The sequence below is a fragment of the Scyliorhinus torazame genome, chromosome 17 (assembly GCF_047496885.1).
Source record: "Scyliorhinus torazame isolate Kashiwa2021f chromosome 17, sScyTor2.1, whole genome shotgun sequence".
In the NCBI taxonomy this organism is placed as follows: Eukaryota; Metazoa; Chordata; class Chondrichthyes; order Carcharhiniformes; family Scyliorhinidae; genus Scyliorhinus; species Scyliorhinus torazame.
Window position 1 is genome coordinate 144,818,996 of NC_092723.1, and position 23,829 is coordinate 144,842,824.

Below are 23,829 nucleotides of genomic sequence, written 5' to 3' on the forward strand. Positions count from 1 at the left end.
CTCCCCCTCCCTGGGCGCGATTCTCCACTCCCACACCGGTTGGGAGAATCGCCTGGGCCGCCAAAATTTCCGGGGACGCCGGTCCGACGCCCTCCCGCGATTCTCCCAAGTGGCGGGAACGGCGCGGTCGAGTTTCGCAGGCCGGAGAATCGGCGGAGACACCCAAAATGGCGATTCTCTGGCACCCCCGCTATTCTGAGGCCCAGATGGGCCAAGCGGCCAGGCCAAAACGGCGGGTTCCCCCCGGCGCCGTCCACACCTGGTCGCTGCAGTCGTGGGCGGTGCGTGAACGCTGGGGGGGCTGCCTGTGGGGGGGCGAGGGGGGATCCTGCACCGGGCTTCACCTGGAATGTGGGGTGGCCCGCGATCGGTGCCCACCGATCGTCGGGCCGTCCTCTCTGAAGGAGGACCTCCTTCCTTCCGCGGCCCCGCAAGATCCGTCCCCCATCTTCTTGCGGGGCGGATTTGGACAGGACAGCAACCACGGATGCGCGGGTGACGTCCGTTATGCGGCGCCAGCCGCGTCATCTATGCGGCGCTGCTTTTACGCGGGCGACAAGGCCTGGCGCGTGTAGATAACGCGGCCCCGATCCAGGCCCATTGTCAGGGCCTGAATCGGTCGGGGCCGGGGCCGTTCCGCGCCGTCGTGAACCTCGACGGCGTTCACGACGGCGCGGCCACTTCGGCGTGGGAGTGGAGAATCCCGCCCCGTCTTTCAAAGATCTGCAGCGGGATTCTCCGACCCACCAGCCGGGTCAGAGAATCCCCGGGGAGGGAGGGAGGGGGGCGAATCCCATCCCCGACGCCGCACTCCGTATTCTCCCGCGCCGGTTTTGGGGCGGGGGCGGGGTTCACGGCACGCCAGTTGGGAGCCGTTGGCAGTGGACCCGATGGGCCGAACGGCCGTCCATTTCTGGCCAGTCCCGCCGCCGTGGATTAGACATGGTCCCACACGGAGGGACCTGGCAGATAAGTCGTCTGGTGCTCAGTCGGGAGGGTCAGTGCAGACTGGATGGGCCGAAGCACAGCAGGGATTCGATGGGGGCGGGGCAGCTACTGGAGGTCATAGGTTATGGGGCGGAGTAACGCAAGAGCGGGTCAGAGGTTATAGGGCGGGGCAGGAAGGCTCGATTCGTTTCAGGCGACCAGCGTGGTGCCCGCACTGGGATATTTGGCGAGGTTTTCTGGTGTATTTTCCCTGTGCGGCTGAAAATCCAGGGAGGTTAGGCCGCGAGCGGGAAACCTCGACCTGCAGTGACTCGGTGCAGCGACGGATATCCCCGCCGCTCCCAGCAGGCGCTGCACAGGCCACCCCCGGCTGGAGGCCATCGGCTTCGGTTTGAAGAGCGGCTCGAGGTGGAAAGAGCGGGACCGCGAATAGAGAGAGTGAGTGAGTAAAGATCAAAACAGAGAGAGAGTAAAGATCAAAACAGAGAGAGAGAGTGAGTAAAGATCAAAACCGAGAGAGAGTGAGTAAAGATCAAAACCGAGAGAGAGTAAAGATCAAAACAGAGAGAGAGAGTGAGTAAAGATCAAAACAGAGAGAGTGAGTAAAGATCAAAACCGAGAGAGAGAGTGAGTAAAGATCAAAACAGAGAGAGAGAGTGAGTAAAGATCAAAACCGAGAGAGAATAAAGATCAAAACCGAGAGAGAGAGTGAGTAAAGATCAAAACCGAGAGAGAGTAAAGATCAAAACCGAGAGAGAGTGAGTAAAGATCAAAACCGAGAGAGAGTAAAGATCAAAACAGAGAGAGAGAGTGAGTAAAGATCAAAACCGAGAGAGTGAGTAAAGATCAAAACCGAGAGAGTGAGTAAAGATCAAAACAGAGAGAGAGAGTGAGTAAAGATCAAAACCGAGAGAGAGAGTGAGTAAAGATCAAAACCGAGAGAGAGAGAGTGAGTAAAGATCAAAACCGAGAGAGAGAGAGAGAGTAAAGATCAAAACCGAGAGAGAATAAAGATCAAAACCGAGAGAGAGAGTGAGTAAAGATCAAAACCGAGAGAGAGTGAGTAAAGATCAAAACAGAGAGTGAGTAAAGATCAAAACCGAGAGAGAGTGAGTAAAGATCAAAACCGAGAGAGAGTAAAGATCAAAACCGAGAGAGAGTAAAGATCAAAACAGAGAGAGAGTGAGTAAAGATCAAAACAGAGAGAGAGTGAGTAAAGATCAAAACCGAGAGAGAGTAAAGATCAAAACCGAGAGAGAGTAAAGATCAAAACCGAGAGAGAGTGAGTAAAGATCAAAACCGAGAGAGAGTAAAGATCAAAACCGAGAGAGAGTAAAGATCAAAACAGAGAGAGAGTGAGTAAAGATCAAAACCGAGAGAGAGTAAAGATCAAAACCGAGAGAGAGTAAAGATCAAAACCGAGAGAGAGTGAGTAAAGATCAAAACCGAGAGAGAGTAAAGATCAAAACCGAGAGAGAGTAAAGATCAAAACAGAGAGAGAGTGAGTAAAGATCAAAACCGAGAGAGAGTAAAGATCAAAACCGAGAGAGAGTAAAGATCAAAACAGAGAGAGAGTGAGTAAAGATCAAAACCGAGAGAGAGTAAAGATCAAAACCGAGAGAGAGTAAAGATCAAAACAGAGAGAGAGTGAGTAAAGATCAAAACCGAGAGAGAGTAAAGATCAAAACCGAGAGAGTGAGTAAAGATCAAAACCGAGAGAGTGAGTAAAGATCAAAACCGAGAGAGAGTGAGTAAAGATCAAAACAGAGAGAGAGAGTGAGTAAAGATCAAAACCGAGAGAGAGTAAAGATCAAAACAGAGAGAGAGTAAAGATCAAAACCGAGAGAGAGTAAAGATCAAAACCGAGAGAGAGTGAGTAAAGATCAAAACAGAGAGTGAGTAAAGATCAAAACAGAGAGAGAGTGAGTAAAGATCAAAACCGAGAGAGAGAGTGAGTAAAGATCAAAACCGAGAGAGAGTGAGTAAAGATCAAAACCGAGAGAGAGAGAGTGAGTAAAGATCAAAACAGAGAGTGAGTAAAGATCAAAACCGAGAGAGAGTGAGTAAAGATCAAAACCGAGAGAGAGAGAGTAAAGATCAAAACCGAGAGAGAGTGAGTAAAGATCAAAACCGAGAGAGAGAGAGTGAGTAAAGATCAAAACAGAGAGTGAGTAAAGATCAAAACCGAGAGAGAGTGAGTAAAGATCAAAACCGAGAGAGAGAGTGAGTAAAGATCAAAACCGAGAGAGTGAGTAAAGATCAAAACCGAGAGAGAGAGAGTGAGTAAAGATCAAAACCGAGAGAGAGTGAGTAAAGATCAAAACCGAGAGAGAGTAAAGATCAAAACCGAGAGAGAGTAAAGATCAAAACCGAGAGAGAGTGAGTAAAGATCAAAACCGAGAGAGAGTAAAGATCAAAACAGAGAGAGAGTGAGTAAAGATCAAAACCGAGAGAGAGTGAGTAAAGATCAAAACCGAGAGAGAGTGAGTAAAGATCAAAACAGAGAGAGAGTGAGTAAAGATCAAAACCGAGAGAGAGTAAAGATCAAAACCGAGAGAGAGTGAGTAAAGATCAAAACCGAGAGAGAGTAAAGATCAAAACTGAGAGTAAAGATCAAAACAGAGAGAGAGTGAGTAAAGATCACAACCGAGAGAGTGAGTAAAGATCAAAACCGAGAGAGAGAGTGAGTAAAGATCAAAACCGAGAGAGTGAGTAAAGATCAAAACAGAGAGAGAGAGTGAGTAAAGATCAAAACAGAGAGAGAGAGTGAGTAAAGATCAAAACCGAGAGAGAGAGTGAGTAAAGATCAAAACCGAGAGAGTGAGTAAAGATCAAAACCGAGAGAGAGAGTGAGTAAAGATCAAAACCGAGAGAGAGAGTGAGTAAAGATCAAAACCGAGAGAGAGAGTGAGTAAAGATCAAAACAGAGAGAGAGAGTGAGTAAAGATCAAAACCGAGAGAGAGAGTGAGTAAAGATCAAAACCGAGAGAGAGTAAAGATCAAAACCGAGAGAGAGAGTGAGTAAAGATCAAAACAGAGAGAGTAAAGATCAAAACCGAGAGAGAGTGAGTAAAGATCAAAACAGAGAGAGAGAGTGAGTAAAGATCAAAACCGAGAGAGAGAGTGAGTAAAGATCAAAACCGAGAGAGAGAGTGAGTAAAGATCAAAACCGAGAGAGAGAGTGAGTAAAGATCAAAACAGAGAGAGTGAGTAAAGATCAAAACCGAGAGAGAGAGTGAGTAAAGATCAAAACCGAGAGAGAGTAAAGATCAAAACCGAGAGAGAGAGTGAGTAAAGATCAAAACAGAGAGAGTGAGTAAAGATCAAAACCGAGAGAGAGAATGAGTAAAGATCAAAACCGAGAGAGAGAGTGAGTAAAGATCAAAACCGAGAGAGTGAGTAAAGATCAAAACAGAGAGAGTGAGTAAAGATCAAAACAGAGAGAGAGAGTGAGTAAAGATCAAAACAGAGAGAGAGAGTGAGTAAAGATCAAAACCGAGAGAGAGAGTGAGTAAAGATCAAAACCGAGAGAGAGTAAAGATCAAAACCGAGAGAGAGAGTGAGTAAAGATCAAAACAGAGAGAGTAAAGATCAAAACCGAGAGAGAGTGAGTAAAGATCAAAACAGAGAGAGAGAGTGAGTAAAGATCAAAACCGAGAGAGAGAGTGAGTAAAGATCAAAACCGAGAGAGAGAGTGAGTAAAGATCAAAACCGAGAGAGAGAGTGAGTAAAGATCAAAACAGAGAGAGTGAGTAAAGATCAAAACCGAGAGAGAGAGTGAGTAAAGATCAAAACCGAGAGAGAGTAAAGATCAAAACCGAGAGAGAGAGTGAGTAAAGATCAAAACAGAGAGAGTGAGTAAAGATCAAAACCGAGAGAGAGTGAGTAAAGATCAAAACAGAGAGAGAGTAAAGATCAAAACAGAGAGAGAGAGTGAGTAAAGATCAAAGCAGAGAGAGAGAGTGAGTAAAGATCAAAGCAGAGAGAGAGTGAGTAAAGATCAAAGCAGAGAGAGAGAGTGAGTAAGGATCAAAACAGAGAGAGTGAGTAAAGATCAAAACCGAGAGAGAGAGTGAGTAAAGACCAAAACCGAGAGAGAGAGTGAGTAAAGATCAAAACAGAGAGAGTGAGTAAAGATCAAAACAGAGAGAGAGAGTGAGTAAAGATCAAAGCAGAGAGAGAGAGTGAGTAAAGATCAAAGCAGAGAGAGAGAGTGAGTAAAGATCAAAACAGAGAGAGTGAGTAAAGATCAAAACCGAGAGAGAGAGTGAGTAAAGACCAAAACCGAGAGAGAGAGAGTGAGTAAAGATCAAAACAGAGAGAGTGAGTAAAGATCAAAACAGAGAGAGAGAGTGAGTAAAGATCAAAACCGAGAGAGAGTGAGTAAAGATCAAAACCGAGAGAGAGATCAATCCCGGGCTGGGAAGAGAGACGTGGAGAGCGTATAGAACAGTCCGAGCTTGAGGGGAGACAGAGTATAGATCAACCCAGGATCAGGGATGGAGAGTGAGTCTCGATCAATCCCAGTCCAGGGTTAACGGCACAGTGAGAGTGAGAAATTATCAATCCCAGGCCTGGTGAGAGAGAATATATAAATCCCAACCCAGCCGCGGTGGGGAAAATAAATGAACTCCAATCTGGGGTTCACTCCGTCGAGCCTCCAATCTGAGCTGTAGCCTTGGCAGGTGATTTTCTGTCATCTCTGGGGGTTTGTCCGCCGAGCCTGCGGCTCCCCCCCCCCCCCCCCCCCCCCCAGTGAGTGGGTCCAGCCGCCCAACAAAGTTTCCCCACCTCCCAAAGGATCTGCCTGCAGCCACAAAACTTGCATTGGGTTTAATTTCTAAGCTTTTATTTGCTTCTGGATATTCGACAATGGGGGCATCGCAGTCTGGCTTTGATCTATATTGCTTAGGGCAGTGATCCTAGGCAATTCATCTGGCCCCACACTTAGCCAGGCTGTGATCAATAGGGACCTGACTTCTGGTGGCGGCCATGGTGTGAATGGTCACACATTTGGTGGTTCCCACTCGTGGCGGTGTTTTTGGACCTTTTCCCCGGTTAATGGGCGGACTTATTGTGGAAAAAGATGCAGGAGTTGTGGAAGGAGAGGGTGTTCCACCGGTGGATGGATTTGTGGACCGGGAGTGGTTTTAAAAGGAAGGAGCAGTTGCGAGAAGTTGTACCTGTGACACAGAGGAAGATAGTCCGGGTAAGGGACTGGTCCTAATGTCTCAGTGGTGGGTGGAGCAGCTGGTGGACGGCTTGAACAAGAGGTTCACCCAGCAGAGGAAGGAGACTTTGGAGGACCTTGCAAGATCGGTGGACCCGATTAAGGCAGGGATCGACAGCCTGCAAACAAGGCTGGAAGCTCAGAGTCAGGTGATCCAGAGTGTTGAGGAGAGGGTGGGGGAACACGAGGACCAGCTCACCTCGATGGCGGGCGAATTGGGGGTGATGCGTGATACTCGGAGGTGGCTGCAGGAGAAGGCAGAGGATTTGGAGAACTGGTCCCGGAGGCAGAACCGGAGGATCGTGAGGCTGCCAGAGGGCAGCGAGGGAGCGGACGCTGGCTCAGATGCTCCTTAAGTTGCTGGGAGAGGAGACCTTTGAACAGCCCTTGGAGGTGGACCGGGCACACAGGGTGCTGATGAGGAAGCTGCCGAGGGCGATGGTGATGCGGCTGCATCGGTTTTTGGATAAAGGATGGATCCTGAGGTGGACCAGGCAGACAAGGCGATACCTGGGAGGGCAGTGAACTCTGGGTGTATCAGGCCAAGAGGAGAACGGGCTTCAACAAGGTGAAGGCTGCCTTCTTTAAGAAGGGAGTGAAATTTGGAATGTTGAACCCGACTCTCCTCACAATGGCCGCAAACTTTATTTTGGGTCGCCGGAGGAAGCGATGGAGTTTGTGAGGGACAATGGACTGGCAGAAGAATGCGGACATTGAACTTTGGATGAGGTATTTGTTTTTGTTCTTTATGGATTTTTTTCTTTGGTGGCCATTGTCCTGTGTTCTTCAGTGGGGCATGGGTAGTTGCTCTTTTCTTTGTTTTGGGTTTTGAATGTTGATGTTGTTTGCACCGGGATAGTAAATCAGTGGGGGCCAGGATGCTAGACGCCATGGGCGGCTAATTCACAGAAGTGCAGTGGGAGGTGAGCAGTGATTAGAGCGTTAGGTTGGGTTATTATGTTGTGGGGTGGGAGGCGGGGAACTGCTGACAGGGGAGCGGCTTTTGAAATTTTTGGCATGGGGAGGGTCGATGACGGTGGACATCCAAGGGTAGGCCTGAGGGGGTGCGGGACGCGAGCTGGGGGCTGGCCCAGTGGGGGATATGGTTGATCGGCCAGGGGGGGGGAGGCTGATCACATGGAATGTGAGAGGGTTGAATGGGCCGGTCAAGGGGCTTGCGTGATCGCACACCTGAGGAGTCTAAAGGCGGACGTGGCATTTCTGCAAGAAATGCATTTGAAGATTGGGGATCAAACTAGGCTTAGGAAAGGGTGGGTAGGGCAGGTATTTCATTCTGGATTGGACTTGAAGATGAGGGGGTTAGCAGTACTGATAATTGAATGGGTACTTTCGAAGTGGGGAGCATTGTGGCAGACTCTGGTGGGAAGTATGTTATGATGAGTGTGAAACTGGAAGGAATGCCAGTGGTATTTTTGAATGTTTATGCCCCGAACTGGGATGATGTAGAGTTCATGAGGCGGGTGCTGGGGAAGATCCCGGACCTGGACTCGCACCAGTTGATAATGGGGGGGGGGGCCAAGGTCGGGTCCGAGGGCGGGGAGAGTATCGGCGATGGCGAAGGGACTTATGGAGCGCATGGGGGGGCTAGATCTGTGGAGGTTTGACAGGCTAAGGGCGAAGGAATTTTTGTTTTTCTCCCACGTGCAGAGGTTGTACTCCCGAATAGGCTATTTTGTGTTGGATACAACGTTTTTGGCGGGGGTGGTCGGTTCAGAGTACTCAGCAATTCTAGTATCGGATTATGCACCGCATTGCAGGTAAAAGGGGGGGGGGGCGTGGAGGTTGGATGTGGGACTGTTGGCAGATGTGGTCTGTGAGCGGGTGAGGGCTGCCATTCGGGGATGTGTGGAGCTGAACGACACGGGTGAGGTATCGGCCATCACGCTGTGGGCAGCATTGAAGGCAGTAGTAAGGGGGGAGGTTATTTATATCCGGGCACACGGAGAGGACGGAGCGGGCGGAGATGGCGAGTTTAGTGGAGGAGATCTTGCAGGGGACATGAGGTATTCGGAAGCCCCGGCGGCAGGGCTGTTGAGGGAGTGGCAGAAACTGCAGATGGAATTTGGGTTATTATCTAAAGGGAAGGCGGTGGGGCAATTGAGGAGGGAGAAGGGGGAAGTCTATGAATATGGGTAAAAGGTGAGTAGGATGTTGGCACATCAACTGAGGAGGCAGCAAGAGTGATCAGAGGAAGGGAGGGGGACACGGTCTTGGAAATGGTGGGGGTGTTGGGGGATTTTTATAGGAGGCTGTATGAGTTGGAGCCCCAGCCGGGTGGAGGGAATGAGGTTGGAGTTCCCGAGGACCTGGTGGACCGGCCGGGGGCCCCCATTGGGCTGGTGGAGGTGGTGGAGGGTCTTGGGGGCGATGTAGGCCGGGGAGGCCCTGCACCCAGACAGGTTTCAGTGGAATTTTTTGAAAAGTTTTCAGGGGACAAAAGGTTTGGGGGTTGGGGGGGGGGGGGTGGGGGGGTGCGTAGGATCGAGCTATATGCGGATGAGTTGTTGCTGTATATCTCGGACCTGTTGGAAGGGATTAGGAGGATTTTGGAGGAATTCAGACGGTTCTCGAGGTATAAATTGAATGTTGGGAAGAGCGAGGTCTTTCCGATCCAGGCGAGGGGCAGGAGAAGAGGCTGGGGGAGTTGCCGTTTCGGATGGTGGGATTGTTTGGTACTTGGGCATTCTGGTGGTGCGAAGGTGGGGGCAGCTGAATTTCGCTCGGTTGGTGGAACAGATGAAGGGGGATTTTAGGAGGTGGGATGTGCTCCTGCTGTCATTGGCGGGACGGGTGCAATCGGAGAAATTGACGGTCCTCCCGAGGTTCTTGTTTGTGTTTCAGAATCTCCCGTTTTTTATTCCGAAGGCTTTTTTAAAAAAAGGTGAATGCAATGATTTCAGGGTTTGCTTGTATGCAGCAGCCACCTGAGTTGCAGGTTGTTCAACAGGAGGCGCCATCACAGCCAAGCCTTGTCCAGGGCTCTGAAATCCACACATGGTGGAGAGAGGGATTGCACTGTGAGTGGGTGTGGGGCTGGTTCATGTCCAAGCATGAAATACTACAACATTTATGCTGGTACAATGGTCCTTCCCTTCTGAACCTTGTGACCAGGTGCCTGACTCTTGTTGATTTTCTGCATAGCTTTTAACAGTGCTTTATAAAGGGTTCTATGCGGGGTCCACATTTTCATCTGCAATAGAAATAGTCAGATTAAGTCTTCTGCTTACTGTCTTCTCCCCATTCCTAGGGACTCAGAAGATGTCGGGGATCGCCCTGAATCGCCTCTCACAAGAAAGAAAAGCATGGAGGAAAGACCATCCATTTGTACGTATGTTTACAGAGGATGCTATCTAAAAACACACAATGTCTGTCTCTGTGACACTTGATGTAGGTTGATTTTTACAGCCATAAACCTTTTGAGTGAAAAGAAGCAAGAATTTGAATTCATACAGAGGGCAGTAGTATAGTGGCAATGTGACTGGACTAGAAATACTGAAGCCCGGACAAATGCTCTGGAAACAAGAGTTCAAATCCCACCATTGCAACTGGGGGAATTTCATTTAATTAATTAAAAAGCTGGCTATTCAAGAAGGTGGCTCATTACCACCACCCCAAGGAATTAGCGATGGACAACAAAATGCTGCTCTTGCCAGCGACACTTGCATCTCAAGAACAAAAACAATTCATCCTTGGTGCATCCCTGAGCAGTTCACAATCAAACTGCCTCTTGGAGAGCAGTTAACAGAGAGACGGGTGAAATGAGTTGAGGTGTCAAGTCTCTTTAGTGTGTGGGTATTTTGAGGGTCAGTGTCATTAATCTGAGGATCTGGATGGTATTTGGCAGGTCAGTGTCCTTGCGTAGGCTGGATGGTATTTCAGTGTCTCTAGTGCAGGTAACTGAATGGTATTTGAGGGGGCTGTGTTCATAGCATTGCTGTAATTTGTATGTTGTAAGCTCTTGTGACGGTTCTGCAGGGTTTTGTGGCTGTGCCTGTGAAGAATCCAGATGGCACGATGAACCTGATGAATTGGGAGTGTGGTATTCCAGGCAAAAAAGGGGTGAGTAAATTGACCAAGGACACATTGCACAGAATTAATCCAGTAAACTTTGATGTAAAACCATGTTGCCTTTCACATCAACAGACAACTTGGGAAGGAGGCTTGTTTAAACTACGGGTGCTTTTTAAGGATGACTATCCATCTTCACCACCAAAGTGTAAGTATCTGCAAAAGAGGGGCATCCTTGTGTAGAAGCAAAAAGTATGAAACATTCTCTTCTGGTCATCTTGTGTAGTGCAAGACCACTGGTTCCAGGGCAGTCTGCAGAACAGTCACAGTACATTACTGTCACACCGTTGTCTGGAGAAATTCCATCTGAACTATTCATTCATTGTATTTTGCTTTCATATGATGGTGAGAATAAATCAATTTGTTCGTGGGAAGTGAGTGTCACTGGCAAGGCCAAAATCTATCAGCACTTAGTGCTCATCCCTAATTTCCTTGAGAAGGTGATGGTGAGACTCCTCCTTGAGCCAATGGAATCCATGTGGTGTAGATACATCCAAAGTGCTATTAGGGAGAGTGTTCCAAGACCCAGCAACAGTGATGGTACAGTGATACAGTTCCAAGTCAGGATGGTGTGTGACTTCGATGCAAACTTGCGGTTGGTAGTGTTCTGCATCTGCTGCCCTTGTTTCTCTCAGTGGGTTTGGAAAGAGGCTTTGTGTGTTGCTACAGTGCATCTTGTAGATGGTAAACACTCCTTGCTGCTAGCTGTTCAACAGGCACAGACTCACTTAGTATCTGAGGGGTTGTGAATGGTGCTGAACATTGTGCTACCATAAGCAAATATCCTCACTTATGAAAGAGCTGAATATGATTGTGCCTAGGACACATTGAGGTCCAGGAACTGAGCTGATTGGCCTCCAAACACCACAACCATCGTTCTTTGATTTAGATATGACTCTAGTCAATTTAAATTAAGGATCGCTTTTAGATTATTTCAATTTGTAATTTACAGCTTTGTTGTACAGTCTACTCGTTCATTGAGTGTGGTTTAATGCTGATAATTGCAGACCTCATGTTCATGAATTAAGTACATTGTATCTGGGTGAACTCTCTGAGCTAAGTGACAACACGGCTGCATTGTGTGTCAATCACAATCTCAGCGAGTGTGATTTACACTTGCTATGCGTGCACATGGAATTACATCTGTTTTTCATTTGTTTAATTACCTCCATTGCTTTAGTTCCTTTCAAATTTTTGCTCTTTGTTTTAAGGCAAATTTGAGCCACCAATATTCCATCCAAATGTGTATCCATCGGGAACTGTGTGTCTGTCAATTCTAGAAGAGGAGAAGGACTGGAGACCAGCAATCACCATCAAACAGGTCAGTGTGAAATGAAATAGGATGTGACATGGGATTTAATCACAACTCTGCAGACAGCAATTTCACTAATTGTCATTGGATAATTTAGAAGTTTGATCCTTTCCTACTGGTGGGACTGAGGGATAATCTAGGGCATTGGAGGAATTAATCTGTCTAAATTTAGAGAAAGGAGATGCTATCTGCATGGTTACAATATCCTACAGTGACATAGCAGATTCTTTCTCTTTCCCCTTGGTATATTCGAATACTACTGTCTTCCCACTGCACCTCTCGATTCTCTTTGGCCCATTTCATGACCCTCTCCTTCGCCCGATAGCTGTGAAAACAGTCACCGCTTGTGGTGACTTAGTCACCCGTGGCTTCACTGGAGCAACCAGTGGGCCCTGTCCAGCTCGAGGGGGGACCCGATCCTCCTCCCCTAACAACTTTGCGACCATCGCAGCAAAGTACTCAGTTGGCCTCAGGCCTTCCACCCCCTCCGGCAACCCCATGGTTCTGCCTTGTCGACCTATTCTCCAGGTCCTTGACCTTAGCCCTCAGGCCCTTGTTCCAGTCCTCCACCATCAGCAGCTCAGCTTCCAATGAGGCTACCTGGTCGCTGTGTCGCAACAGGGTCTCCTCCAATCCTTTTAGCATCTCACCATTCTCCCGCACTGTCTCCAAGGTTCTTGCTAAAGCCTCCTTTATTGGGACCAGTGCATCCTCCACCAACGTTTTGAGAGTCTCCATCATCTAACCCCCTTGCCTCTCAAAATGTTTGCCAAATTGACTTTCAAATTCACTCGCCAATAACTCCATCAGCTTATCCACCATAATAGGTGCAGCCCCCGCCCATTGAGCTTGTCTCCGCCATCTTTGTTCCCAACGGACTCCGCACCTTTCCAAACGCCTCTGAAGGGCTACCACTCATACTCTTTACAGTATTCTTTCCTGCGGTCTTCGACATCTCCTTGCAAACAGCTACCAAATGGGATGGGTCTGCCCACAAATTACCCCTAGGAACCGGGTTAAAAGGGCCAAAAACCGAGTACTCTGGCGGAATCTACCTTACGTGCGACCTCTTTCTACATTCCGCCACCTCATTCCCCAGTCAGTTGATCCCAGTGAAGATCTCTCTTTGTTAAGTGACTGATATCAGAATTCAGCAGTTCATTTCCCTCAGCGTGCTCCCCTTCCTTCCCTGGAACGAACTCTCACTGGGGGCCCCACTGATATTCTCCCACATTCTCCATGTCACTGGAACATTTGCTTTTTGAAGATAATTGCAACAGGGCCTACCTACTTGTGTAAAAATCTAATTTTTCAGACCAAAAGTCAGAGAATTGACTTTTCCACAAGTAATGTTTTCAAGGGATTTATTTGAACCCAAAAATGGCTGTTGCAATGGAATGAAGTAAAAACCAACAATGCTAAAGAATTCATATTAATTCTCTCATACATTTATTTAGTTTATAATATTACGAACTATATATACATTTCATATAACACAATATAAGTATATAACATAACAAATTCAGTCCAACACTTCCCGCATTGAAATTCTTCAAAATCATCCCGATCACTATATGAATCATTGAGAAATTTGACCCGATATCCTGGTTGTATAACATCATTATATGAATCTTCCTCATCACTTAGCGGTAGTTCTGGTCACTCAGCATCTGTCCATAAGTAATCATCCTTGGTACTGTCAAACATGCTCGAAATTCCATATTTTAGAAATGATTTCTTGACGATGTTGGGATCAAGTTCATTCCACAAGTCTATGACCCATTGGCGCTATGTTGCTAGTGAGGATGTTCACATGTTTCCACCTTTAGTAGATGTTTTTTTTTGCCTTCCAACATCCAATTGTTCCACATCTTTTGGAAACTGCCCCTGAGAGATTTATTCATACATGCATCCTCCTGGCCTCAAATTCCACACTTCTTTGATCCATTTGTTGAATCCACCTTGCCCTTCTTGTGACTGGACAATGCCGTCTTTGTGAAACTGCTTTTTGAGGAGAGCTTTGCACATGAATATCACCTTCAGCTTTAATTTAGTGCCATCAACTACACAAGATGCCTTTTTCACTAATCCTGTCTAACAGTCTTGATTGCCACATGTGGAAGATCATCAGTGTTTCATCCATATTTCTAATGCAGACAATCAATATGCATTTTTCTCTTAATGCTGGATGAATTTGATGATTTTATCCTCTGGTTCCGGTGGTAGACGCTGTGAAACTTTTGTTTTCTCAGAGTACTAAATAATGCTTTTTCATGAATTTTATGCACCTGAAATACCATCTTTCATCACTACTCTGAGGACACAGTCAATGACACCAAGGGTGATATTATGACCATTTTACCGATGCTCATTAACCAATTTTGCCACTTTTTTCTCAAGTTTAAATTGAGCTGGTTACTTGTTATTCTTTCACGAAAGCATCATGATACATCATGTGGTACACTTAGACTTGTCGATTGGTTAGGAGATTGCCGCTAGAATTGGCAAGGAAAGAACGGTTCCAGTGTGTGTCTTCAGATTAATGAGCTGTAGGAATTTGTTTTTAAAATTAATTTATTGGATGTGGGTGTCACTGACTAGGCCAGCATTTATTTCCCATCCCTAATTGCTCTTGAGCAGGTGGTAGATTAGCTGCTTTATTGAACTGCTGTAGTCTCTGTGTTGTAGATTCATCCACTGTGCTGTTAGGGAGGGAGTTCCAGGGTTTTGACCCAGTGGCAGTGATGGGACAGCGATATATTTCCAAGTCAGGATGGTGAGTGATTTGAAGGGGAATTTAAAGGTAGCGGTGTTCCCAGGTATCTGCTGCTCTTGTCCTTCTAGATGGTAGTGGTCGTGGGTTTGGAATGTGCTGCCTAGGCAGACTTGATGAGTTCCTGCACTGCATCTTGTAGGTGGAACACACTGTTGGCATTGTTCATAGGTGGTGGACGGAGTGAATATTTGTGGAAGGGGTGCCAATCAAGCTTTGTCCTGGATGGTGACGAGCGCCTGAGTGTTGTTGGAGCTACACTCATCCAGACAAATGACGATTATTTCATCACACTCCTGACTTGTGCCTTGTAGGTCGTGGACAGGCTTTGGGGATTCAGGAGGTGAGTTACTCACCACAGCATTCCCAGTCTCTGACTTCTTGTAGCCACAGTATTTATCCGAAGAGTCCAGCTCAATTTCTGATCAATGGTAACCCCTAGGATGTTGATAGTGGGGGATTCAGCGATGGTAATGACATTGAGTGTCAAAGGGCGATGGTTAGATCGTCTCTTTTTGGAGATGGTCATTGCCTAGCACTTGTGTGGTGTGAATGTTACTTGCCACTTGTAAGCCTAAGTCTAGATATTGTCCCGGTCTTGTTGCATTTGGACATGGACTGCCTCAGTATCTGAGGAGATGCAATTGGTGCTGAACATGGTACAATCATCGGCGATCATCCTCACTTCTTTTTTATTTTTATTTTTTTTTTATTTTTTATATAAATATTTTATTGAAAATTTTTGGTCAACCAACACAGTACATTGTGCATCCTTTACACAACATTATAACAATACAGATAATAATGACCTTTTTTGTTTAAACAAAAAAAAACAACAACAAATAAATAAATATTAAATAACAAAAATAAAAACTAGCCCTAATTGGCAACTGCCTTGTCTCAGGCCACCCCACCCCCCCCCCCATCCCCCACCCCCCCACCCCCATCTCCTCCCCCCCACCCCCACCCCCAAGTCCTGGGCTGCTACTGCTGCCTTCTTTTTTTCCCCCATCTATCTTTCCGCAAGATATTCGACGACCGGTTGCCACCGCCTGGTGAACCCTTGAGCCGACCCCCTTAGGACGAACTTAATCCGCTCTAACTTTATGAACCCCGCCATGTCATTTATCCACGTCTCCACCCCCGGGGGCTTGGCTTCTTTCCACATTAGCAATATCCTGCGCCGGGCTACTAGGGACGCAAAGGCCAAAACATCGACCTCTCTCGCCTCCTGCACTCCCGGCTCTTGTGCAACCCCAAATATAGCCAACCCCCAGCTTGGTTCGACCCGGACTCCTACTACTTTCGAAAGCACCTTTGTCACCCCCATCCAAAACCCCTGTAGTGCCGGGCATGACCAAAACATATGGGTATGATTCGCTGGGCTTCTCGAGCACCTCGCACACCTATCCTCCACCCCAAAAAATTTACTGAGCCGTGTTCCAGTCATATGTGCCCTGTGTAATACCTTAAACTGAATCAGGCTTAGCCTGGCGCACGAGGACGACGAGTTTACCCTGCTTAGGGCATCTGCCCACAGCCCCTCCTCGACCTCCTCCCCTAGCTCTTCTTCCCATTTCCCTTTTAGTTCGTCCACCATAGTCTCCCCTTCGTCCCTCATTTCCCTATATATATCCGACACCTTACCATCCCCCACCCATTTCTTTGAGATGACTCTGTCCTGCACCTCTTGTGTCGGGAGCTGCGGGAATTCCCTCACCTGTTGCCTCGCAAAAGCCCTCAATTGCATGTACCTGAATGCATTCCCTTGGGGCAACCCATATTTCTCGGTCAGCGCTCCCAGACTCGCGAACTTCCCGTCCACAAATAGATCTTTCAGTTGCGTTATTCCTGCTCTTTGCCACATTCCATATCCCCCATCCATTCCCCCCGGGGCAAACCTATGGTTGTTTCTTATCGGGGACCCCCCCAATGCTCCGGTCTTTCCCCTATGTCGTCTCCACTGTCCCCAAATCTTCAGTGTAGCTACCACCACCGGACTCGTGGTATAGTTCCTCGGTGAGAACGGCAATGGGGCTGTCACCATAGCCTGCAGGCTGGTCCCCCTACAGGACGCCCTCTCTAATCTCTTCCACGCCGCTCCTTCCTCCTCTCCCATCCACTTACTCACCATTGAAATATTAGCGGCCCAATAATACTCACTTAGGCTCGGTAGTGCCAGCCCCCCCCTATCCCTACTACGCTGTAAGAATCCCTTCCTCACTCTCGGAGTCTTCCCGGCCCAAACAAAACCCATGATACTCTTTTCTATCCTTTTGAAAAAAGCCTTCGTGATCACCACCGGGAGGCACTGAAACACAAAGAGGAATCTCGGGAGGACCACCATCTTAACCGCCTGCACCCTCCCTGCCATTGACAGTGCTACCATATCCCATCTCTTGAAATCTTCCTCCATCTGTTCCACCAACCGCGTTAAATTTAGCCTGTGCAATGTGCCCCAATTCTTAGCTATCTGGATCCCCAGGTAACGAAAGTCTCTTGTTACCTTCCTCAACGGTAGGTCTTCTATTTCTCTACTCTGCTCCCCTGGATGCACCACAAACAGCTCACTCTTCCCCATGTTCAATTTATACCCTGAAAAATCCCCAAACTCCCCAAGTATCCGCATTATTTCTGGCATCCCCTCCGCCGGATCCGCCACATATAGTAGCAGATCATCCGCATATAAAGATACCCGGTGTTCTTCTCCTCCCCTAAGTATTCCCCTCCATCTCTTGGAACCTCTCAGCGCTATCGCCAGGGGCTCAATCGCCAGTGCAAACAGTAATGGGGACAGAGGACATCCCTGCCTTGTCCCTCTATGGAGCCGAAAATATGCCGATCCTCGTCCATTCGTGACCACACTCGCCACTGGGGCCCTATACAACAGCTGCACCCATCTAACAAACCCCTCTCCAAAACCAAATCTCCTCAACACCTCCCACAGATAATCCCATTCCACTCTATCAAATGCTTTCTCGGCATCCATCGCCACTACTATCTCCGTTTCACCCTCTGGTGGGGCCATCATCATTACCCCTAACAGCCTCCGTATATTCGTGTTCAGCTGTCTCCCCTTCACAAACCCAGTTTGGTCCTCATGAACCACCCCCGGGACACATTCCTCTATTCTCATTGCCATTACCTTGGCCAGGACCTTGGCATCCACATTTAGGAGGGAGATTGGTCTGTAGGACCCGCATTGTAGCGGATCCTTTTCCTTCTTTAAGAGAAGCGATATCGTTGCTTCAGACATAGTCGGGGGCAGTTGTCCCCTTTCCTTTGCCTCGTTAAAGGTCCTCGTCAGTAGCGGGGCGAGCAAGTCCAAATATTTTCTGTAAAATTCAACTGGGAATCCGTCCGGTCCCGGGGCCTTTCCCGTCTGCATGTTCCTAATTCCTTTCACCACTTCTTCTACCGTGATCTGTGCCCCCAGTCCCACCCTTTCCTGCTCTTCCACCTTGGGAATTTCCAGCCGATCCAAAAAATCCATCATTCTCTCCCTCCCATCCGGGGGTTGAGCTTCATACAATTTTTTATAAAATGTCTTGAACACTTCATTCACTCTCTCCGCTCCCCGCTCCGTCTCTCCTTCCTCGTCCCTCACTCCCCCTATTTCCCTCGCTGCTCCCCTTTTCCTCAATTGGTGTGCCAGCAATCTGCTCGCCTTCTCTCCATATTCATACTGTACACCCTGCGCCTTCCTCCATTGTGCCTCTGCAGTGCCTGTAGTCAGCAAGTCAAATTCCACATGCAGCCTTTGCCTTTCCCTGTACAGTCCCTCCTCCGGTGCTTCCGCATATTGTCTGTCCACCCTCAAAAGTTCTTGCAGCAACCGCTCCCGTTCCTTACTCTCCTGCTTCCCTTTATGTGTCCTTATTGATATCAGCTCCCCCCTAACCACCGCCTTCAACGCCTCCCAGACCACTCCCACCTGAACCTCCCCATTGTCATTGAGTTCCAAGTACTTTTCAATACATCCCCTCGCCCTTAGGCACACCCCCTCATCCACCATTAGTCCCATGTCCATTCTCCAGGGTGGGCGCCCTCCTGTTTCCTCCCCTATCTCCAAGTCTACCCAGTGTGGGGCATGATCCGAAATGGCTATAGCCGTATATTCCGTTCCCCTCACCCTCGGGATCAATGCCCTACCCAACACAAAAAAGTCTATGCGCGAATAGACTTTATGGACATAGGAGAAAAACGAGAACTCCTTACTCCTAGGTCTACTGAATCTCCACGGGTCCACCCCTCCCATCTGCTCCATAAAATCCTTAAGCACCTTGGCTGCTGCTGGCCTCCTACCAGTCCTGGACTTCGACCTATCCAGCCTTGGTTCCAACACCGTGTTAAAGTCTCCCCCCATTATCAGCTTTCCTGTCTCTAGGTCCGGGATGCGTCCTAGCATTCGCCTCATAAAGTTGGCATCGTCCCAGTTCGGGGCACACACGTTTACCAAAACCACCATCTCTCCCTGTAATTTGCCACTCACCATCACGTATCTGCCCCCGTTATCCGCCACTATAGTCTTTGCCTCGAACATTACCCGCTTCCCCACTAATATAGCCACCCCCTGTTTTTCGCATCCAGCCCCGAATGGAACACCTGCCCCACCCATCCTTTGCGCAGCCTAACCTGGTCTATCAGTTTCAGGTGCGTTTCCTGTAACATAACCACATCTGCTTTAAGTTTCTTAAGGTGTGCGAGTACTCGTGCCCTCTTTATCGGCCCGTTAAGCCCTCTCACGTTCCACGTGATCAGCCGAGTTGGGGGGCTTCCCACCCCCCACCCTTGCCGGTTAGCCATCATCTTTTTCCAGCTTCTCACCCAGTTCCCACGCAGCTGTATCTCCCCCAGGCGGTGCCCCCCCGCCCATCCTCTCCCGTACCCACTCCCCCCTTTCCCCAGCAGCAGCAAGCCAGTAATTCCCCCCTCCCACCCCCCCCCCCCGCTAGATCCCCCGCTAGCGTAATTACTCCCCCCATGTTGCTCCCAGAAGTCAGCAAACTCTGGCTGACCTCGGCTTCCTCCCGTGACCACGGCTCGCACCGTGCGACGCCCCCTCCTTCCTGCTTCTCTATTCCCGCCATAATTATCATAGCGCGGGAACCAAGCCCGCGCCTCTCCCTCGGCCCCGCCTCCCATGGCCAACGCCCCATCTCCTCTCCCTCCCCACCTCCCCCCATCACCACCTGTGGGAGAAAGAAAAGTTACCATACCACAGGATTAGAACATAAAACCCCTCTTCGCCCCCCCCCATTCGCCCCACCACTTTGTCCAAACGTTCTTTTTCATAATCCACTCATTCCAATTTTTCTTCTACAATAAAAGTCCACGCTTCATCCGCCGTCTCAAAGTAGTGGTGCCTCCCTTGATATGTGACCCACAGTCTTGCCGGTTGCAGCATTCCAAATTTTATCTTCCTTTTGTGAAGTACCCGCCTTGGCCCGATTAAAGCTCGCCCTCCTTCTCGCCACCTCCGCACTCCAATCTTGATAAACGCGGATCACCGCGTTCTCCCATTTACTGCACCGAGTTTTCTTCGCCCATCTAAGGACCATTTCTCTATCCTTAAAACGGAGGAATCTCACCACTATGGCTCTGGGAGTTTCTCCTGCTCTCGATCCTCGCACCATAACTCGGTATGCTCCCTCCACCTCCAACGGACCCGTCGGGGCCTCCGCTCCCATTAACGAGTGCAGCATCGTGCTCACATATGCCCCGACGTCCACCCCCTCCACACCTTCAGGAAGGCCAAGAATCCTCAAGTTGTTCCTCCTTGCGTTGTTTTCCAGTGCCTCCAACCTCTCCACACATCGTTTCTGGTGTGCCTCCTGTATCTCCGACTTCACCACCAGGCCCTGTATATCGTTCTCATTCTCAGCTGCTTTCGCCTTCACGACCCGAAGCTCCTGCTCCTGGGTCTTTTGTTCCTCTTTCAGCCCTTCGATCGCCTGTAATATCGGGGCCAACAACTCTTTCTTCATTTCCTTTTTAATCTCCTCCACGCAGCATTTCAAGAACTCTTGTTGTTCAGGGCCCCATATGAAACTGCCACCTTCCGACGCCATCTTGGTTTCTGCTTGCCTTCCTTGCCGTTGTTCCAAAGGATCCGCTGCAATCCGGCCACTTTCCTCTCCTTTTTCCATCCGTGTCCAGGGGGAACACCCTTCTGGTTTACCGCACGGTGTTTTTAGCCGTTAAAATTGCCGTTGGGGCTCCTATCAAGAGCCCAAAAGTCCGTTCCACCGGGAGCTGCCGAAACGTGCGACTTAGCTGGTCATCGCCGCACCCGGAAGTCCGATCATCCTCACTTCTAACCTTATGGTTGAGAAGGTCATTGGTGAAGCCACTGAAGATGGTTGGGCCTAGGACACTACCCTGAGGAATTCCTTCAGTGAGGTCCTGGAACTAAGATGTTTGACGTCCAACCAACATAACCATCTTCCTTTGTGCCAGGTATGACTCCACCCAACAGAGAGTTTTTCCCCTGATTCCCATTGACTCCAGTATTGCTAGGGCTCCTTGACACCACACTCAGTCAAATGCTGCCTTTATGTCACTTTTACCTCAGGAGGTCAGCTCTTTTGACAATGTTTGAACAAAGGCTGATTTGAGGTAAGAGGGTTGAGCGACCCTTGCGAAGCCCAAACTGAGCGTCAGTGAGCTGGTTATTGCTAAGCAAGTGCCTCTTGATAGCACTGTTGATGACCCCCTCCACCACTTTGCTTAAAGTAGACTGATGTTTTTTTTTTAAGTGTGTGGCGTAATCATCAAGCCAGGCAATAGCTTCCGTAGTGGCTAAATAGAGCTCTCTAAGCCCTCTGCTGAATTCTGTCAGGGGGCATTGATGTGAGTCATTGGTTTGGGGTGCAATGTTAGACATTTTAGTTGCTGTGATATGAAGAGTCTATGGGGTTCATCTTTCTATTGTAGGTTCTAATTGGGTTTCTGTCTTCATAATTTTCTTGTCTCGGTCTCCTTCTTTAGTCTTGAGCCCTGTTCGTAGCCATACGATTTCGCCATCCTGTTAGTGTATCTTCCATATTCTGCCTTATTGCAGGCTGACCTATTTGGGTCATCAGAGCCATCGGAATCGAATGTTTCCCCAGAAACTTTTGTAAAGCTTTTGTCATCTGTTCAAATAAGGTATCCTTATCAGTAAACTGAACTCCAGTCAAAACCAGGAGCCCATCCATGTTGCTCACTCTAGCACAGTCAAGTAATTTAAAGGCCAACACAGACTGTGGAAATTCCAGGTTGTGTTTCTGCAGCCTTTTATATAGTCTGCCAAATTCCATTATATAGTCGTCCATGGAGATATCCTCCATTTTCCGGAACTTAGCAAAATCCGACCATGCTTCATACGCACTTAACAAATCATCTTTCTTATAAATCTTATCCATATAATGTAATAAAGTCTCCAGACCTTCTTCTGAGTCTAACTCTTCCAATTCCAGCTCAGAAAGCACTTTGTTTCGAATATTACTGCCATATGGTAGAGAAAGAGCCAATGCCATACCTTGTTTTCTCTTTTCCAAAGCAGTTACCTTAGTCCACATAACTACTGCACTTCTCCATTGGTCGTATGATTCCCTTTCAGAAAATAAGGGAGGATAGTTATATCCAGCCACCTTTATCCTCGGTTCAGCCATATATCCCTTTTTATTTTTTTATTTTCTCATTCCTTGGTTTGATCTGGAAAAGTTGTATCTTTCAACCCTTCACATTTACACAGCAACCATCCTCTGCTACCAATTGTTAGACGTTTTAGTTGCTGTGATATGAAGAGTCTAAAGTTCTGTTCCTTTTTCACAAACACACATTTATTTCATTCCTACAGCCTTTGCACAAAACTCTAACTATACATCACCTGCCAGAGGCCACCTGAAGCCCCTTTACATATCAGTGTCAATTAATGGATACTTAACATAAATGAGACAACTAATTGCAATGTCTCTTAACCCATTACTTAACATTCAACACCCAGCCCAGGTTGTAGTCTGGGTTCCCTACAAGGCCCCACTTGTGCCGATTTGCTGCACAACGTCCTTGGGTCAGTGTGGAAACGGTTGAGGAGTGCCCCATGTTGGCATGGCAGGTTGAAGCTGATGGGGCCGTAATTGGCTGGGTTGAATTTGTTCAGATTTTCATGTACAGGACATATCTGGGCAATTTTCCACTTTGCCGGGTAGATGGCAGGTTTGGAGCTGTACTGGAACAGCTTGGCATGTCTTTAGCTGGAATGTTGTCCGGGCCCATAGCCTTTCCAGTTTTCAGTGCCTTCAGCCATTTTTTGATATCATTTGCAGTGAATTGAATTGGCTTAAGAGTGACATCTGTGATGCTGGGGACCTCCGGAGTAATTAATAATCACAACGTGGTTTGATCCCTGGAAAGCCAAGGGTCAATCTCTACACTAGGTATCTGAAAAATGATTTTTTTCTTTGAGACCCAAAATCACGGGGTCAACCTTTGGATGAGTTTTTTTGGTAATACTCCCCTCGTCAGATGTGCATTTGCCAGCTGGGTGGAGATCAGGTTTAGCCCAGTGGGCTAGACAGCTGGTTTGTGATGCAGAACAAGGCCAGCAGCGCGGGTTTAATTCCCGTACCAGCTGAGAATTCTGAATTCTCCCTCTGTGTACCCGAACAGGCGCCGGAATGAGGCGACTAGGGGCTTTTCACAGTAACTTCATTGCCGTGTTAATGTAAGCCTACTTGTGACAATAAAGATTATTTATTTTTTAGGTGCTTTGGGCTTTTAATTTTGCCCCTTTCCCTACCCACACTTCTGCACTTGGATTTCTGCCATGCTCAGATCAGCTAACACCGACTCAGCATCTTCTTGATTTGTGTGGCTCAACTCTACTTTGAGAGGCATTTCTCAAAAGAGCGGGGGCTCTTCCAGTGTCCCGGCCAACATTCCTCCTTCAAATAACTGCAAAAACAATGACCTCATCAGTCAGCTTGTTGCTGTTTGTGTACAGACTACAGCAACTTTGACTGCATGCCATATCTGAAGCACCTTTCAGGTCAGAGATATGACTATTGATATATGAGGAAAGAGTACATGAGGGCCCTGAAGTATTTCAAACCCCAAGGCTTCAAAGCTTTGATATTAGAATTGAGTAGCTCAAGTGACGGGATTATTAATATCGTAATAAACAGCAGTTAACAGTTCTCTTAGCCTCCGGATCCCCGGCCTTCAGGTAAAAAAAGTCTCTGTTTTCTTTCTTTGTTCTTTTGCCGGTCTCCCCAGGAGCATTGTCATTTTGGAGTAATACAAAGTATCTGGACTGCAAAGGTTGCATGCAGTGTTCACATTTTGCTTCTTTATTTTTATTCTCCTAGATATTATTAGGTATACAAGAACTTTTAAATGAACCAAATGTTCAGGATCCTGCACAAGCAGAAGCCTACACAATTTACTGGTAAGCATCAGCTCCTTGTGCATTTTGAACTGCTGCCTTTTTTT

General features: G+C 47.9%; 1 protein-coding gene across 2 annotated transcripts in view; it reads left to right on the forward strand.

Annotated features, from left to right (window-relative positions):
- Nucleotides 1-1,121: 1,121 nt before the first annotated feature.
- The window catches only part of LOC140394213 (SUMO-conjugating enzyme UBC9-B-like), a 28,919-nt gene continuing 6,211 nt past the window's right edge, over nucleotides 1,122-23,829 (forward strand). Inside the window, exons 1-6 of one of the 2 annotated variants that reach the window (XM_072481212.1) lie at nucleotides 1,122-1,390; nucleotides 9,447-9,523; nucleotides 10,175-10,258; nucleotides 10,343-10,415; nucleotides 11,479-11,588; nucleotides 23,706-23,785. In XM_072481212.1, coding sequence (XP_072337313.1) covers nucleotides 9,458-9,523; nucleotides 10,175-10,258; nucleotides 10,343-10,415; nucleotides 11,479-11,588; nucleotides 23,706-23,785 — 413 coding nt within the window. In that variant the 5' untranslated portion in view covers nucleotides 1,122-1,390; nucleotides 9,447-9,457. The remainder of the gene's footprint in view (nucleotides 1,391-9,446; nucleotides 9,524-10,174; nucleotides 10,259-10,342; nucleotides 10,416-11,478; nucleotides 11,589-23,705; nucleotides 23,786-23,829) is intronic. The other variant, XM_072481211.1, reaches the window with a different exon arrangement.